This window comes from Leopardus geoffroyi, chromosome B1 (assembly GCF_018350155.1).
Source record: "Leopardus geoffroyi isolate Oge1 chromosome B1, O.geoffroyi_Oge1_pat1.0, whole genome shotgun sequence".
Lineage (NCBI taxonomy): Eukaryota > Metazoa > Chordata > Mammalia > Carnivora > Felidae > Leopardus > Leopardus geoffroyi.
Window position 1 is genome coordinate 38,065,616 of NC_059327.1, and position 17,306 is coordinate 38,082,921.

Below are 17,306 nucleotides of genomic sequence, written 5' to 3' on the forward strand. Positions count from 1 at the left end.
GTTTTCATTTTTGGCATCAGTATCACCTGGAGGGTTTGAGAAAGTACAGATAGCTGGGCCCCATTCCCAGAGTTTCTGATTCAATAGGTCTGAGATAGGATAGAGAATTTGTGTTTTTTTTTAATGTTTATTTATTTTTGAGGTGGGAGGTGTAGAGCAGAGAGGGAGACACAGAATCTGAAACAAGCTCCAGGCTCTGAGCTGTCAGTACAGAGCCCGATGCAGGGCTTGAACTCACAAACACAAGAGCATGACCTGAGCCGAAGTCTGACAACCGAGTCACCCAGTCATTTGTATTTCTAACAAATTCTCAGGAGATGCTGCTAGTGCTGCTTGAGGGATCACATTTTGGGAACTGCTCTAAAGCAGTGCTTCTCAAGCTTTAATGTGCACCTGGGGATGTAATTTAAATGCAGAATCCTGGTAACTCATCAGGTCTGGGAAGGGGCCTAAGATTTTACTTTTCCCACAAAGTTCAAGGAGATGTTACTAAGTTGCCAAGTTCCAAGGAAATGGTTCCCAAGCCCTGGTGCATGTTAGAAACACCTAGGGAACATCTAAAATTTCCATACTCCAGATCAATTCATTCAGAATTCTGTGGGTGTGATCTAGGCATGTTGAGCTAAAAGGACTATTTCTATTGCCATTTCCTCCTGGGTGACATACGTATTCTTGTGAGTGGAGTCACTGTTTCTCAAAACTAAGGCTGACAAGAAAGGTTAGTGTTAGCTCTGACTTCTGTAGATCAAGATAGAAGCTGTTGAGGAATTAACGTGTTGACGATCTGAAGAGATGGAACCTGATGTAGGCTTTTTCTCATCTGTAAACTGGGTACAATAATAGCGCTATATCATAGAATTTCATAAAGATTAAATGAGAGGATCCATGTTAAGTAGCCAGCATAGCACCAAGCACCTAAGTGCTCAGTTGTTACAATCCAACCACCCATCTGAGGTTTCTTATTTCTCAACATTTTAACTTCCCACATGGGTGCTACACCACATCTGAACTACTCTATTGGCAAGGGATTTGTGTGTTGTGGCCAGCTTTTAGTAGAAAGCTCTTCCTTCTAGTAAGTTCTCGTAGGTTCCAATAACCACTCCTAATTAAACCCCTTCAATTGCTAAAGCACAGCCCTTATCCCCCTTCCACATAGGACTCATTTAAACTTTTAAAACCAATATTCCTTAGTTCTGTCATGGTTAACCATCCCCAGTTCATGTGTTTCCTACATTTCTCTCATTACATTGTTCCTAGTTTTGTTTTGTTTGTTTTTTGTTTTTTGTTTTTTGCCATATTGATTGTTAATTTTGCATACCCTCTGGTTTGTTTACATCTCAAGTCTCAAGGCAGTTTCTCTGGCTGTAGTCTCATTAGTGTAGAGCAGTGTGCTTCACCTTCCTGGGATGGCACCAATATTTTTGGTGGCTGCATCACTCTGTTCCCTGTAATTGAGTTTGCTGTGGGTTAAATCTGGAGGCTTTCTTTTCTATTTGCTTGTGATATACCAGATCCTAGCTTGACCTTGTAAAGTTTTTCTTTAATAACCAAAGTGTAAAATCTTACGCTCTTACACTTTAATATTTCACATTGTTCATTTGTCCCTTTCTTGGCCTGTTGAGATTTTTTTGAATCCTGATTCCGTCTCTAGTAAAATCATTCTCCCCCAGCTTTATGACATGCACATTTTTAATAAACACATTTTTATAGTTTTAGTAAAGTTAGTAATTGAAATGTTGGACAGATGGAGCCAAAAGGTGAGCTTTGCAGCAGGACACTAGACATGCTCTTCCAGGTTGATAAGTATTCTTTAATTAGCACCATTCAAGTGGTTACACACCCACCAACACTGATATTTCACCACTTAGCCCAGACATATTTAAGACCATATTAAATTCTTTGTTGTGGCTCAGATCTTTTATCTAGTATTTTCTGATCTACTTAATCTTACAAAATAGGAAATACACGTAGTCTGAAATGGTTTGTTCTTGAGAAGCCATGCTGACTTGCAGTAATGTTGCATCCTTATCATTCACTTTGTAATTATGCGCAGAATTAATATCAAGCTCACTAGTCTACAGCATCCAGAACTTACACTCTTCTCTAATATTAGAAAGACATATGCCAGTCTTCGGTATTTTTCTATGGCTTACAATTTCTCAATAAAAATTGGGTGATTCAGGAGTCTCATTGGTAAATTTCACACTATCATGGAATAGAATTAATGTAGAGGTGAGACATTATTTATGGTCGATAGTTTTTTCATTGTATCTTTATTTCTCCTGGGTTTTAGCTTCTTGTCTTGAGGTTTCATCTTTTAATATTAATTTGTGCAACAAACAGTCCCAAAATAGACAAAACTCCTAGACTTAGAGGACAGAAAACTGGGCAATGAGGATTCATATTTGTTTCTTTTTCAAACTGTGATATAATTGACATTATAACATTATATTAGTTTCAGATGTACAATATGATTCAATATTTACGTAAGAGGATTCATGTTTGAGAGTCACACAGGGGATTTTAGTGGAAGCCACCCATCTCCCCCTTCCTCCCTACTCCAAGCTATTTAGAGATTTATACATAACATCAGTTTTCATCTCTGCCAGGCAGCAGTTTCATTCGTTATCAGCTATCTTGCTTCAGAAAGCCCAAATTGCCAAACATAAAACATCCTCTCAAATATTCAGAAGTTAGGTGATTAGGGTGGAATTTTATTTTTTCATTTTCCAAGTCAACAGATATCATTTTTAACATTGTTTGGTTATGATAACAAAGATATATACACTAGGCACCATAAAGCATGATCAGCATTTGCATTTTAGAGCAATAATTACCTTCAGTCCCTTTACTTTGATAAAAAGTGTTAGAATATGGGGATGCAAATGAGTTCTTGAAATTGCTATAAAAAGTTTTGTTCTTTCCCTGCTTAAAGCCCCCTGATGAAGACAGTAGGCCTCCTAAATCTCATCAACATCTTTGTGCAAACACGTGTTTTCACAGACTTCAATGAAGGTGAGTCAGAGTTAATAGTTTGGACTTTCTTACCCCTTAATCAAGTACCCTGGTGAAATCTCTCACTGTGGGTTTGTTGTTGTCTTTTTAATGCAAGGGGAGGTTTGGTGTGTTTTGATTTTTAAAGGTATTATACAGTTTCTTAAATAAGCAAATAAAATTATCCCCCTAAATGATTGAAATTTGTTAGATTTATTTCTTTCTAAAGTTTGTACATTTACATTTATCATATACATATTTTAAATCCTTCACTATTTCACATGATTTCTATTACATAAAAGCCACTTAAATCCAACAGATTTTGTTGTTGTAAAACAACAAATTATCCCCAACTTATAAAAACACAGGAACAGTTATATTCATGAACATTACACAATAGGGAAAAGTACTCTATATATCACAGCGTCTATACATATCAGGTGACTCGCTTGTCTGTTTACATTGTTTAGGTTACTTCAACAACAAACAAGGTAATATTTATATACAACTATTTTAATAAAAAATAAAGCAATTGTAAAATGTAAACTTAATTTTCAAAATATTCTCTAAACACCTTAGCAATACCCACATAAATTACTGTTCCATTACAAAGATGACCACCATAAATGCCATAATTTTATAGGAGATGGCATTTCTTCAGTCTGGTGGGTGATAAGGAGGAACAGGTTTCCAGTACATAAATCAGTCTCACTAGCTTACTTAAGTCTGCTAATGCTGACAGTTGGACTACTGAAAAGGAGTAGGCTGCTATTTTGTCACTAATTACTTTCACAATTTGCAGGGAGATATGGCACCAGGGCTGCAATGAAACTGCAATGATTGGTGGAGAAAACTTTGAAGGCAAAGGAATGTTGCACATTGCCAAATAGTTTGAGTCACAGTAAATATAACCCAGTTACTAGTTGGAAAAGTCAAAACCTTGTTTTATATTAAAGGATATAAACTACCACCCTTCTGCCTGTCCTACAGTAATGACAGTATTGGTTCTCCACTTGTGTAAATTTTTGTTCTAGAAATGGGCTCCTAAAACTTGAGGTAGAAGAGAATGCAGGGAGGCATTTAGGCCTTTACCCAACAGCTCTCATCTGACTGAGCAGAAATGATAAGCAATAAGCTTAGTGTCCTTTGACCCTTCCCACAGAACTGAAACATTACCCATTTTCAGAAATCTGGGTGCAAAGGCAAAGATATCATCCATCCCTTGGTAGAGCTCAATGTGCCAACCTGTTTCTTGCAAAGGCAAAATATATGGTCTTGGCTTCAGTCACAGAATTTTTAAAATACCTTTGTCATATGTCATCCCCAGTGACTCAGTCATTCTCAGAGTTGATATCTTTCCTCAGCAGGGTCAACCCATTAGAAGAGCTGGATTCCTAAAGCTGGGGAATAGCACTGAAATCCAGGATGTGTTTGCTGCTCAGTAGAAGCCCAAGTGGAGTAGGAGGCCAGAAGAGAATCTCCTCTTTGCAGAGAGAATACATTATCACCCTCTGCAGTGCCCCAGTATTCAGGGGTCAGAGCAAGGAGCCTCAGACCTACAGTACTGTCCTTAGCTGAGCTTTCTTGTTAGGACTCTCCCGAGAGTGTCTAAAGACTTATCTATGCAAGCTCACAGGGAAATGGTAACTGAAACCCCAAATTTCTCTCCATTGACCACCATTTTCAGGAATCGAAGTTAAAGTGCTTTTAATAACACTATTAGTGAGAATTTAGCTCTTACCCTGCAATGGGAAATATATTTTAGCTGGGTTCCTTCTCATCTCTATCTTCACTGTCACTGCTGATGGAAAAGTGCTTAACTGTTCAGCAATACTTTAATCTGAACTTTCTTACCAGTACAACTTGAAGGGGAATGTGGACAATTCACACCAATGTTCCTACAGTGTTTTGTTCCTTCTCCATTTGTGCTCCTTTCTCAAAGTAATGATCTCCAGAGCACGCAGCAATGCCACCCCAGAAAATTCAGCCTTCTGGAATGTCCCCATGCTACTGCGGGATGTTGGAGAGCTGCTACTTGTGAAGTATAAGAAAGCCTTCAATTTGGTGGATGTGATATATATCCCCTCACATATTTGTTAAAAATGCAATACTTGTCAAAGTCAGACACTAGAGCTCAACTCCTCCCTAGCCCTTAGAAAACATTCCTGTGATGCAGTTTCCACCCCCTTAATTCATCACCTCTTCTACACTCTGGCCCTTTGTGTCTTAAGTTTGTATAACTTAAAACATTCACTATGTGTACATGTGTGCAAGCGTATGTACACATGTGAGAGGCCCAGATATGTGAAACTTTCCCCTTACACACCTAAGGAGACAGTAAACTGGTTCTGAATCTCTCAGGAGCGGAGGACTGACCACATATATGTCTATCCTAAATGGAAGTCAACCAGCTCACACACTCCTCCCCAAAGCCCCCTGACTTCAATTTGGTCTAATTAGTCTTGTTCCTATAACTAAAAAAGTATCCTAATGACATTAAAAAATCAATGTGCATATATACTCTGATACAGTGTATATTACTGTCCACGCCAAATGGTTACTTGGCTTTATAACCTACATGGCTTTATACTAAAAGTCCAAACATTTCAAATGATTAAGGCCCAAAATGAAACTTTATTTTTGCTACTCCTTTAGTATATGCTTTCTGAATCAAATGAATGTTTTTGCAATTCACTATAATTTTTAGAAAGAAATACACTCTTGCAGAACAAAGACCCTGCTGATCAGAGTGAATTCACTGCATGTCAAGAACAAATTAGGAAATATGATATATTTGCAAAAAGTTTGAGACTGTAGAGTTAATTAAAAAAACTCCAATGTAACTACCAACAGCAGCCTAGAGCTAAAGATTAGTCTTTCATTCCATAACTCCAATTTTCTGAATCAGATACAAAGAATAGGAGACAGTATGTTTAAAAATATACTGTACTCAACCACTCACTCAAACACACTCAGTTGCTGCTTTAAATATACCAAACATGCTGAATAATACACATTTAATCTATTATCTATTTACACACTGTGAGATAAGCAGTAAGCTCAAATAACTAAGGCCGGTGGCTCTTTGGGGAGAGGCAGGAAGAGACCTAAGTATAAAAATATTAAATAAAGATTTAACCTAGTCCATAGCCTGCCCTAAAATTCTTTCACTTGTGACACTAGATGCTAATTTGTACAACTGCAAACCTAGAATATAGTACCTGATCTTGGGAAGCCCTGATATACTTTAGCAATGTAATATTCTTTAAAGTAAAGAGGGTAAGGAGGTGGTGCAAGAAGGGTGGTTCCATCTACTGTAAAATAGACACAGGCACAAAAATGATACTGTGGGCACTTATTTAATTCTTCTGAAAGCTCTATTTGTCTGGACTAATTACAACAATAAAGAACGTGTGCTTTAAAGCACCACATTTTGTAATAAGCCCAAAATTGTCAGTTTGATTTTATGGTTAAGTACTCAGAATACCGAAGTTGTTAAGACTGTATAGGATGCCTATTTTTTTTCTTTCTGTAGATCTCAAGTTATAATGAGCTACTTCCTTAGTATTGTACACAGTACACTAAAAGAGTTTCACGAAGTTAGTTCAGGGTCATTTTCGCCCTGGTGGTTCAAAGATCAAAGATGGAATTTTCTAACATAAAGTCTTATTAAAAAGCTAATCAAAATATCATTTAAGTTTAATAAAACAGTACCACTATATATACTTTCAATAACTGCATTATATAATCAATCCTATGAGGTTTTTACTTGCTTTTCATATCATACTGGTTATTAAAAATAAATTTGATATACATACACCATATACTGATATACAGTCTACACATTGATACATATACATATATATATACAACTATAAATACCCACAATACAACATTGGCAGGTGACAGAAAGCATTTCTTTTGATGTCTGACAAACTATCTATATGAATATTCTCCAAAAGCCTGCAATACTACAGATACACACATAAATTACAAAGAACAAGCCAAGGACATTTAAGGAAATTGCATATACAATTACTTAACTTGCAATATTTTCTTGCTGTTACATTCAAGCCAACAAACTATCATGCAGATTCAAGTATTTACTGACATTCTCTCTGTGAAGATATTCTCTTTGCATGCAAAGGGGCATTATGTCCTAAGCAGAATGCTGCACACTTGTTTTTGGATACTATAGGTACAAAAGGAGAATGGCAATGGCTTTGGACTTCAGTTTCCCTTTAAAAGTGAGACATTGAAAAGGAATCTGAGAGGAAAAGCAATGACAAAGCACCTCCCTATCACTTGTTGGGATTATTTTGTGGTGAACTACTGACCTTTAAAGTCCTCCAAGTGACTTGACAGTATAAAATGTCAAAAGGCTGATGGAGATATCTGTTGACCTGAAGCAGACTAGTGGCCTGACCTGGCCTAGGAGAAGAGACAGCCAGAAAGCTTTGGGGCAAGGTAGACCCAGAAGCTCATCTGCCTACAAAGCTGACTGATCTTTTTGTCTTGTCAGAGTAACTTCGATGTTGAGAAGAGCAGATGCATTTTTAAACCCAAAGTCACACTATTAATCATTAACTAAACTCTACTTTTAACAATTTTTAGGATACCACTTTGGTTCTTTGTTTAACAGTATTAATTTTACAACTGGAAAAAAATGTCATTTGAAAAGTAAAGATATTGTTCGCTGCTGAAATTAAGGAAGGTGGCTACCAATGTGCTGTAAACTTGACCAGGTCCCTAAGAGCTAAAGTAAAGGAATTTGGACCTACAAGATTAAGAAACTCCCCGTGAAATCTGGCTTAAAAAAGCTTAACTAGGGGGCCACTGGCTGGCTTAGTCGGTGGAGTGTGCTACTCTTGATCTTGGGATCGTGAGTTCGAGCCCCACATTGGGTGTAGATATTACTCAGAAATAAAACCTAAAAAAAAAGAAGGCTTTATTGATGACTACACGGTAAATGCCAAAGGAATTAAAATTCCAATGACAATTAACTATATCCAAGAAAGTCTTGCTAGTAAGACAATAGAGAAACTTCTTAAAGGTCAATTTTCTTCCCATTGTCTATGATTAGGAGTAAAGGCAGAGAAACGGTACAACTCATAGCCAAATCAGGCCCCGCCTTACTTAAGAAAAGCTTCTCAAGCTTTTTATATCAGAGGGAGTAGCAGGCAAGGGCCAGCAGAACACTCTACAACTTTGTGTTTAGGCAGCAAAGGGCCTCCTTTACTGCTGGTTATATAAATTCTTCTCCAGCCTCAGATGTTCTGTGGTTTGGCCACAGGGTGAAATACAAACTCAAGAGACCACCTATAGCTTGGCCTTAGAAAGCCAGCCAATTTTGCTTTTCCAGAATGAATTCTCTCAATCACTTCTGACTGAGGACAGAAATCCTCATCTTCTGAATTAGGATAACAGAAGTATAGACGTTCTTGTACAGTTGCTTTCTACCTTCTTTACCGAAGAGCAATAGGAACTACAGTTCTACCAGAGGACTCTCTAACATGTTGGTTTTACTTGAGATTAATTAAAATACATGGAAGTATTGCTTGGTTTAACTAGGCATTGCTAAGAGTTACCAAAATGTTTCTAAAAAGCACACTTCAAACAATGGTATGGCAATAAAATGAGGACTCTGCATGCTAGTAATTAAGTTTTGATTGCGAACAAGGGATTTCTGAGACCTCCTGTGAAAGTCAACATGTGAGGTGGGGAAACAAACCCCAAAACACTCAAAGATTTTATACACGGACCACTTCTATGGTCAATTTGCAACAAGACTACCATCAAGATGTTTTGATGACTACCAAGACTTTCTATATAAAAAATAATATTACATGTATTTATGTGAAGGAGAATAATAATTTATCACATGGAGAGAAATCCCAAGGCTCCTGATGCTAAGGTATGGGTGAGAAGTGGGGATGGGAAGAGGGGGAGTACCTTTAGAAGGTAAGGAGGAGGTGAAGCAGCAGGCTTGGAATAGCTGTGAAAGGAAATGTCTTCAATTTCTTCTGACTTGATACTATAGGAAAGAAATGATCACAAAGGAAAATGTGGTTGGCTATGGGCAAGACTCTTAGAATCTAGTTGAATCAGGGGCCATTTCCTCCTATTACTGGATAAACTCTTGGTCTGCTAGGTGCACTGACAACAGACAGAGGTATTCTCAACCCATCCCGGGAAAATGGGCAACATCATGCCAAGGCAATCTGGGATTCTGGCTCAAAGAAAAACCTTCTGCAGTTGTTTTTAAAAGAGAAACTGCAAACATAGCTTCAAAGTGTCCTTCTCACCCATTTATCTATTAGCATATCCAGAAATTCCTGTAGCTAACATTAGTGAGTTGTATAATAGGAATAATGCTGTAATGGTGCTGATTCTAACTGAGCATGTTAGAACTACTCTAAATGTCAGAAATACTGTAGCATGGTACCATTTCATGTCTATTATATACTGTAAGTAAAATACATAGAGACATTCTATATACACAGACACAGTCACACTGTTGACAAACACATTCAAGCCAATCAGGGATGTTTATTTTTCTTTAGTTACTGAAGCTCAGAGATGACATGGCTAGGTATTTCTCTCTTGCTTGGTATAAATATATTATACAGAAAACAAACACACTAATTATTCAGATTCAAGGAAGAAAGATGATTCCTCCTTTGTGCAAATCTTGGATTTGGTCAGAAGCTACAAAAATGAATCAGGTGCACGGGGCCATGTCGCAATTACCTTGTTTTTGGGTTTTGACACACAAATTCAGTCATTGTCTTTACATAAACAAGATAGACGGTTAGGGTGAGTTTTTCAAAGGTATGGCAAAAACTTCTCACAAAGCAAGCAACTACAACCTTAGAGAAGGGTTTCTCTCTTTTGGGCAGTAGCAAATATGGGCATTTATATAGGTAAAGTAAATGTTATTACTAATCTTATAATTAAGATTATAATTACTTAATCTTATAATTAAGTGCTGGTACATCAGAACAATATACTACTAGAAACCACCATGGTTTAATAGCAGATTTTCTCTAATTCACTGGAACCATGCTATTCCTGCAGAGTCCCTGTTTCTTTGGTCATAGTGCCTTTAATAAACTGAGTAGAACTAGAGCAAATTGTGTGGGAGGTAAAAGAGTATTCAAAGTGATTCCATTAGTTCAGAAGTCATGGAGATTATAGTTTTAAGGATCACAAACATTCAAGGTTTCAAAATCAGAAAGTTCTAACTCAGGGCTCAATTTTCACTTTTTCTTCCACTACACGAGAATATGTTGTCACCCTAAATTTCAAAGGGACCAGCACTGGAACAAATTCGTGACTGTAACTATTCTGAATAGATAGAAAATACTGACTTAAAATTAGGTACTTTTTTTAGGAGAAAGTTCAGTAGCAGCAGAATGAACTGGCTATCAAAGAGATCATGAGATAAGAATAAACTAACTCTGCATATACAACCAGTAGATTCCTCAGTTTTCCAGCCACAATTCATTTAGATATTATTACTTTCAGATTTATTTTAAAGAATCACATTGTTGAACAACTGCAGCTACTGTTTCCTCTTAATTTGTTTTGTTAAAAACAAAAGGGGTTCCATTTCAACATTATTTTTTTAAGAAGACCCCAATATTTTTACAACCAGGAGATAACACCATGCTTATATATATATATATATATATATGTATATATATATATATATATGTATATATATATATGTATATATATACATATATATATATATATGTATATATATATATACATATATATATATATGTATATATGTATACATATATATGTGTGTGTGTGTGTGTGTGTGTGTATATATATGAACGTAATTCCTGAATGGCAGAGTACTGATAGACAGAGATGATTCTGGATTCCTAGCCTAGACCTTGAAGTGAGGTAACAATTTCCTGCACACCAGCCACATGCCTACTACTGCAGCTCCCCAAGAGTCGATTATTGCCACCACCCTTTAAGAAACAAAATGAACTTGGTGTCGTTTTTTCACAACCTTCAATGGCAAAAAGATTCCACTTCCTATTTCCTTCTCTGGCTGAAATGAAATCAACACTTCAAGGAAGCTAATGCACTTCTTTAGTTCTCCAGTCCTCCCATCTTGTTAACACCCCCTTTTCTATGCTTCCAGCAGGGTCAGAACTCAACAATAAGTGCAAAGATATATGCATACCTGCATCACAGTGGACCATCTTGCTTCCCAGAATTGTAATTCTTAATTGAATTTCTGCCAGTGCTCAATTCCACCTCTGTGACTGAGCAACATTTCACATATAAAGGCTTATATTAACCCTGGCTAGAATTTACTCAACTACCAAGTTTGTCCAGTTAAATGTTTCACAATGATTTACATTTTTTAACCTTAGAAAAGTGTAATAGCTGATTTGACAATACATAAAACAACTGAGCAGAGTGCAAACAAGAAAAAATAAACAAAGAAAAAGTGACACATAATTCATTCTGAAATCATGATCCCCCTCCCCTTCACAAAAAAAGGTGCATTAGTCATCAAGTAGCAAAAATCATCAAAGCAAAGTAATCAAGAGCAAAGAGACAATCAGTACAGAAACTAACAAAACTATACAATAGAAAAGGTTACTAATGCACCATTTAGTCACAAACTTTTTAAAAATATATTCACGGGTTTACCAGAAAGATCTTGAAAAACTCTATTTTGCTCCATGACCAGTACCTCCTGGTCACAGATCGATTCTAAGTAACTTTTTGCTTAATGCTTGGTGTTTCAGGTCGGTGATCTTTCCTCTCTGACACATTCCGCTTGACCTTGGCTGTGACTGGAGATGAATCTGGGTTCAGTGAAGGACTTGAATGTGACTTCTTCAGTCCTGCAGCCTCAATTTCATTGTTACTCAGGAGCTCCTTGCCTCCTTCTTTTAGAATGCTGACATAAATTTCATAACGGGTTTTCTGGAAGGAAAGTCAGAGAAGAATAGTAGTCAGTACACTATTCATAAATGCATAGCAGAATCATGCTTCCTGAACACACAGGCAGAAGAATGGTGTAAACTGGAGGAGCTATAACCTCTGGTTTTGGGGAAGTGGAAGGCTCCTATGGCTCAGTGGTATAGTCACTTGAACTTCCCTCACGTGACCTAGGCCTTCACTTCAGTCTAGCTCGGATATGGTTGTTTACTCTCTTCCTTACTCCCTGAAATTCTACAAAGATTCAACTTGAGGAATCTGTCAATGGTGAATCTAGTCTCTGGTTTCCTACGTGACAACAATACTGTAGAAGCTGCTCTGGGTTTCCTGCCATTGCTTTTATGTTAGGATCACGAATTTCTCAGAGCACTATGGTTTCTCACAAACTTCAAATTACTTTCTGATGTTTTTCTCAATTGCACAAATTTTTTTCATCAACTATTTCTTGAGAATCTATGATGATTTAAACAGCTCCTAGATTCTCCTAACTCTGTGTATCTTTGTCTAGAAATAACTGAAGTGAACATTGCAGAGATTTTTTTTTTCTCTAACCCTAATTGGTGCTTTTTTGGTTTGATCTGGGTCTATAAACTATAGAACTGTATACTATACTATGTACTACATATATATATATATATGCATATATGTATGCAAATTACAGACAGGTCTCAGATTCTTGATTTGATGGATTCTAGTCAAAATAAGACTTTCACCATACTGCTTTGACACGCGAATGATTTATAAGAAAGCCCAAAGTGTTCTAGTTCTTTTGTTTTTACATTTTTTAAAAAAATGTTTATTTACTTTTGAGAGCGAGACAGAGCATGAGTCGGGGAGGGGCAAAGAGAGAGGGAGACATAGAATCTGAAGCAGGCTCCAGGCTCCCAGCTGTCAGCACAGGGCCCAACGTAGGGCTCAAACTCATGAGCTGTTAGATCAGGACCTGAGCTGAAGTTGGACGCTTAATCGACTGAGCCACCCAGGCACCCCTAAAGTGTTCTATTTCTAAACAAGATGACATTTCAGTTATAAATTGTCCCAACAAATGCAGGCAAATTCTGTTATGATTGTCAGTCTTTTAAGGGTTTTCCTGATCAGACTGAGATTATGTACATCTTAGTTTTAAGTTAATAATTATGAAGTTGAAGCTACCTGAGGTCACTCTTTTGAACTGTTTTTGTTCAAGAGTGGGAAAGAGCTTCTAGTAATTAAGCTTGCTCTGGGTTTGGTCAATATCTATGTGGGGATGCCAAGCTTTGCTTGATGGTGATAATGTAGTTTATATGGAGTGCTCACATGCTAATTTCAGGTCATTAATACAATAACAATATTAAATTGGTACATTATTATCCCTGTTTTACAATAAAGGAGATAGAGGCAGAGAGAAGTCTAAAGTCAGAGTTTTCAAAGAAGTATAGCTGGGATTTGACGTCAAGAAATCTGACTCCAATCCACCAATAATGAAGCAACAGAAAGAGAAATAAAGAAACTGGTCCCATTCACAACTGCACCAAGAACCATAAAATACCTAGGAATAAACCTAACCAAATATATAAAAGACCTGCATGTGAAAACTATAGAAGCTTATGAAGGAAAATGAAGATACAAAGAAATGGAAAAACATTCCATGCTCATGGACTGGAAGAATAAATATTGTTAAAATGTCAATACTACCCAAAGCAATCTACACATTCAATGCAATCCCAATCAAAATTGCACCAGAATTCTCCTCAAAGTTAGCACAAACTATCCTAAAATTTGTATGAAACCACAAAAGACCCCGAGTAACCACAGTAATATTGAAGAAGAAAACCAAAGTGGGAGGCATCACAATCCCAGACTTTAGCATCTACTATAAAGCTGTATTCATCAAGAGAGTATGGTATTGGCACAAAAACAGACACATAGACCAATGGAATAGAATGGAGAACCCAGGATTGGCCAACAATCTTTGACAAAGCAGGAGAGAATATCCAATGGAAAAAAGACAGTCTCTTTAACAAATGGTGCTGGGAGAACTGGACAGCAACATGCAGAAGAATGAAACTAGACCATTTTCTTACACCATACACAAAAATAAATTCAAAATGAATGAAGGACTTGAATGTGAGATAGGAAACCCTCAAAACCCTAGAGGAGAAAGCAGGAAAAAACCTCCTTGACCTCAGACACAGCAATTTCTTACTTGACACATTTCCAAAGACAAGGGTATTAAAAGCAAAAATGAACTATTGGGACCTCATCAAGATAAAGGGCTTCTGCACTACAAAGGAAACAATCAACAAAACTAAAAGGCAACCGATGGAATGGGAAAAGATATTTGCAAATGACATCTCAGATAAAGGGCTAGTATCCAAAATCTATAAAGAACTCACCAAACTCCACACCCGAAAAACGAATAATCCAGTGAAGAAAAGGGCAGAAGACATGAATAGACACTTCTCCAAAGAAGACATCCAGATGGCCAACAGACACATGAAAAGACGCTCAATGTCACTCTTCATCAGGGAAATACAAATCAAAACCACACTGAGATAACACCTCACGCTGGTTGGAGTGGCTAAAATGACCAAATCAGTAGACTATAGATGCTGGTGAGGATGTAGAGAAGCGGGAACCCTCTTGCACTGTTGGTGGGAATGCAAACTGGTGCAGCCACTCTGGAAAACAGTGTGGAGATTCCTCAAAAAATTAAAAACAGAACTACCTTATTACCCAGCAATAGCACTGCTAGGAATTTACCCAAGGGATACAGGAGTGCTGATGCATAGGGGCACATGTACCCTAATATTTATGGCAGCACTTTCAACAATAACCAAATTATGGAAAGAGCCTAAATGCCCATCAACTGATGAATGGATAAAGAAGATGTGGTTTATATGTACAATGGAATACTACTTGGCAATGAGAAAGAATGAAATCTGGCCATTTGCAGCAACGTGGATGAAACTGGAGGGTATTATGCTAAGTGAAATAAGCCAGGCAGAGAAAGACAGATACCATATATTTCACTCATACGTGGATCCTGAGAAACTTAACAGAAGACCATGGGGGAGGGGAAGGGGAAAAAAAGCTACAGAGAGGGAGGAGGAAAACCATAAGAGACTCTAAATACTGAGAACAAACTGAGGGTTGATGGGGGGAGGGGAAAGTGGGTGATGGGCACTGAGGAGGGATGAGTACTGGGTGGGATAAGTACTGGGTGTTGTATGGAAACCAATTTGACAATAAATTATATTTAATTTTTTTTTCAACGTTTATTTATTTTTGGGACAGAGAGAGACAGAGCATGAACGGGGGAGGGGCAGAGAGAGGGAGACACAGAATCGGAAACAGGCTCCAGGCTCCGAGCCATCAGCCCAGAGCCCGACGCGGGGCTCGAACTCACGGACCGCGAGATCGTGACCTGGCTGAAGTCGGACACTTAACCGACTGCGCCACCCAGGCGTCCCTGTATTTAATTAAAAAAAAAAAAAGAAATCTGAATCCAGAACCCATTGTCTTAAGAATATATTTTGTCTCTGGATATGAAAAAAAAATATATATATATATATATATTTATTTATTTTAGGATGACTAGTCTGACAGAGGCTGTTGGTGTAACCAATTTAAAGGCATTTTCAAACTCCTCTACTCCTATGTTCCTCCCACTACAAAGGTAACTCCCACTAAAAAGCATGAATGCTTTCCCAGCCCCATGTGCAGCTAAGATGGATCATGTGATAGTCTTGTCAATGAGATGTAAGGAGAAGTCTAATGGGGAGCTTCTGGGAAAGTGATCTGGCTTTCTCATAAAGAGGCCAGGCTTTAGGTGCAAGCTCCCTTTTCTCTTATCTCTTCCTTGACATGCATGTGATTGCTATAATGGTACCTTGTGCACTGGGGCAGCAGGCATGAAGACAAAAGGACCACATGCTAACTTGAGGAAAAATGGAAAGAAACAGCCTGGGTTCTTGATGATACAATGAGCTGGATCCAACTCCATGATTCCCTACCACCTCTGAATATCTTGTTAAGTATGAATAATAAATATCCTTAGGGTTTAAGCCATTAAGGCATTGTCAAATGCAGCTAAAAGCATTACTGATACACATTCTAATCTTAATAAAGTAACAAAGTAAATGAATAAAATACAAATAAAATACTAAGCTTATCTCTGAAAGCTACAAAAAGGCTTAGTAAGGGCATTTGTAATAAAAATGTCATCAGTATTACACATCAGTCTGTACATCAGTGAAGTCGGGGGATTAACCAGACATCTAAAGGGCATACTAGATCAAAGGGCATACAATCAAAATGTTAAGACTCTGTTGACTAGTAATAAATTTACACTTAAAAAAACCCAGTTTCCTTTTGATCAAGAATATTCCAGTCATGTTTACATGGTTCCAGTGGATGAACCTGTTCATGATAATTCCAGTAAAGTACCCTTGGACTGATTTATTTGGGGGAAGAGATCAGTCTGTGAACGAAGCTTAGCGAAGGAATTTCCGTCACCTGAGTTTTCCGGTTACATTCTATCACAGCTTCACAAATGGATCAAACCCATGAATCCAGTGGCCGAAAAAGAGATGCATGTCAAATACTGAGAACACTGGTGGGGAGAGGGCTGAGTTCTGCATAAGTGAATGGTGACTGGTGGGGACAGCGGGGCAACAGGCATGAGCATCCCCCCCACAGCATGGGAAAACCGAAGGTCCGGCGCCCGGCGCCCAGCTCCCATTCCCCGCTTCCTGCCATGCAGGGACGCTGGCTGCCACCAATGTTCAGTTTAGCGTGCTGTGTGAATGAGGAGAGCCGCCTCTAGATACAGGAGGCTAGGGTTTCATCAGCTCTTTGATTAGAACACCAAAAGGCGGGCACTTCTCCTATGGCTGTCACGCCATTCCTGCTGACCAGTTCAAGCATGTACGAAACAGAGGACTCGCGTGTTCGCGGTAAATGAGGTATGATCAAGGCGCCTTCTTCAGGAATTAGGCAGTTCGTGAGGTATGAACTGTTTTAGTCTGTCCAGGTATTGTGCGTAAAGTTCTATGTCATTGTGTCCAGCCCCTTCCACCCAGAGGGGCTCCACGGCTCGGGGACAGCGCTCGTAAATGGCCAGGCTGTGGGAGAAGAGTTTTAATACTTTGATTGTCTGGTTGGTTTAACACAGAGCCTAGCTGACTTTCCTTCTATGAAGACCTCCTTGTAGGGCTTTTTTAAAGTACTTGTACATATTTGCAATTGCATTGTGCATAGATTCTTAATGGGTAGTTTTCTTTTGTCAGGCTACAAGACAAACTGCAGACCCCTTGTTTGTAATGTAAATGATTGAATACATTTTGTTAATGTTT

The 17,306-nt window shown here is 38.0% G+C and overlaps 1 protein-coding gene across 16 annotated transcripts in view; it reads right to left on the bottom strand.

Annotated features, from left to right (window-relative positions):
* Nucleotides 1-2,693: 2,693 nt before the first annotated feature.
* The window catches only part of PSD3 (pleckstrin and Sec7 domain containing 3), a 796,422-nt gene continuing 781,809 nt past the window's right edge, over nt 2,694-17,306 (bottom strand). For 12 of the 16 annotated variants that reach the window (XM_045458150.1, XM_045458143.1, XM_045458113.1 and 9 more), the window contains one exon: nt 2,694-11,955. In XM_045458150.1, coding sequence (XP_045314106.1) covers nt 11,740-11,955 — 216 coding nt within the window. In that variant the 3' untranslated portion in view covers nt 2,694-11,739. The remainder of the gene's footprint in view (nt 11,956-17,306) is intronic. The other 4 variants (XR_006707649.1, XM_045458173.1, XM_045458181.1 and 1 more) reach the window with 1 other exon arrangement.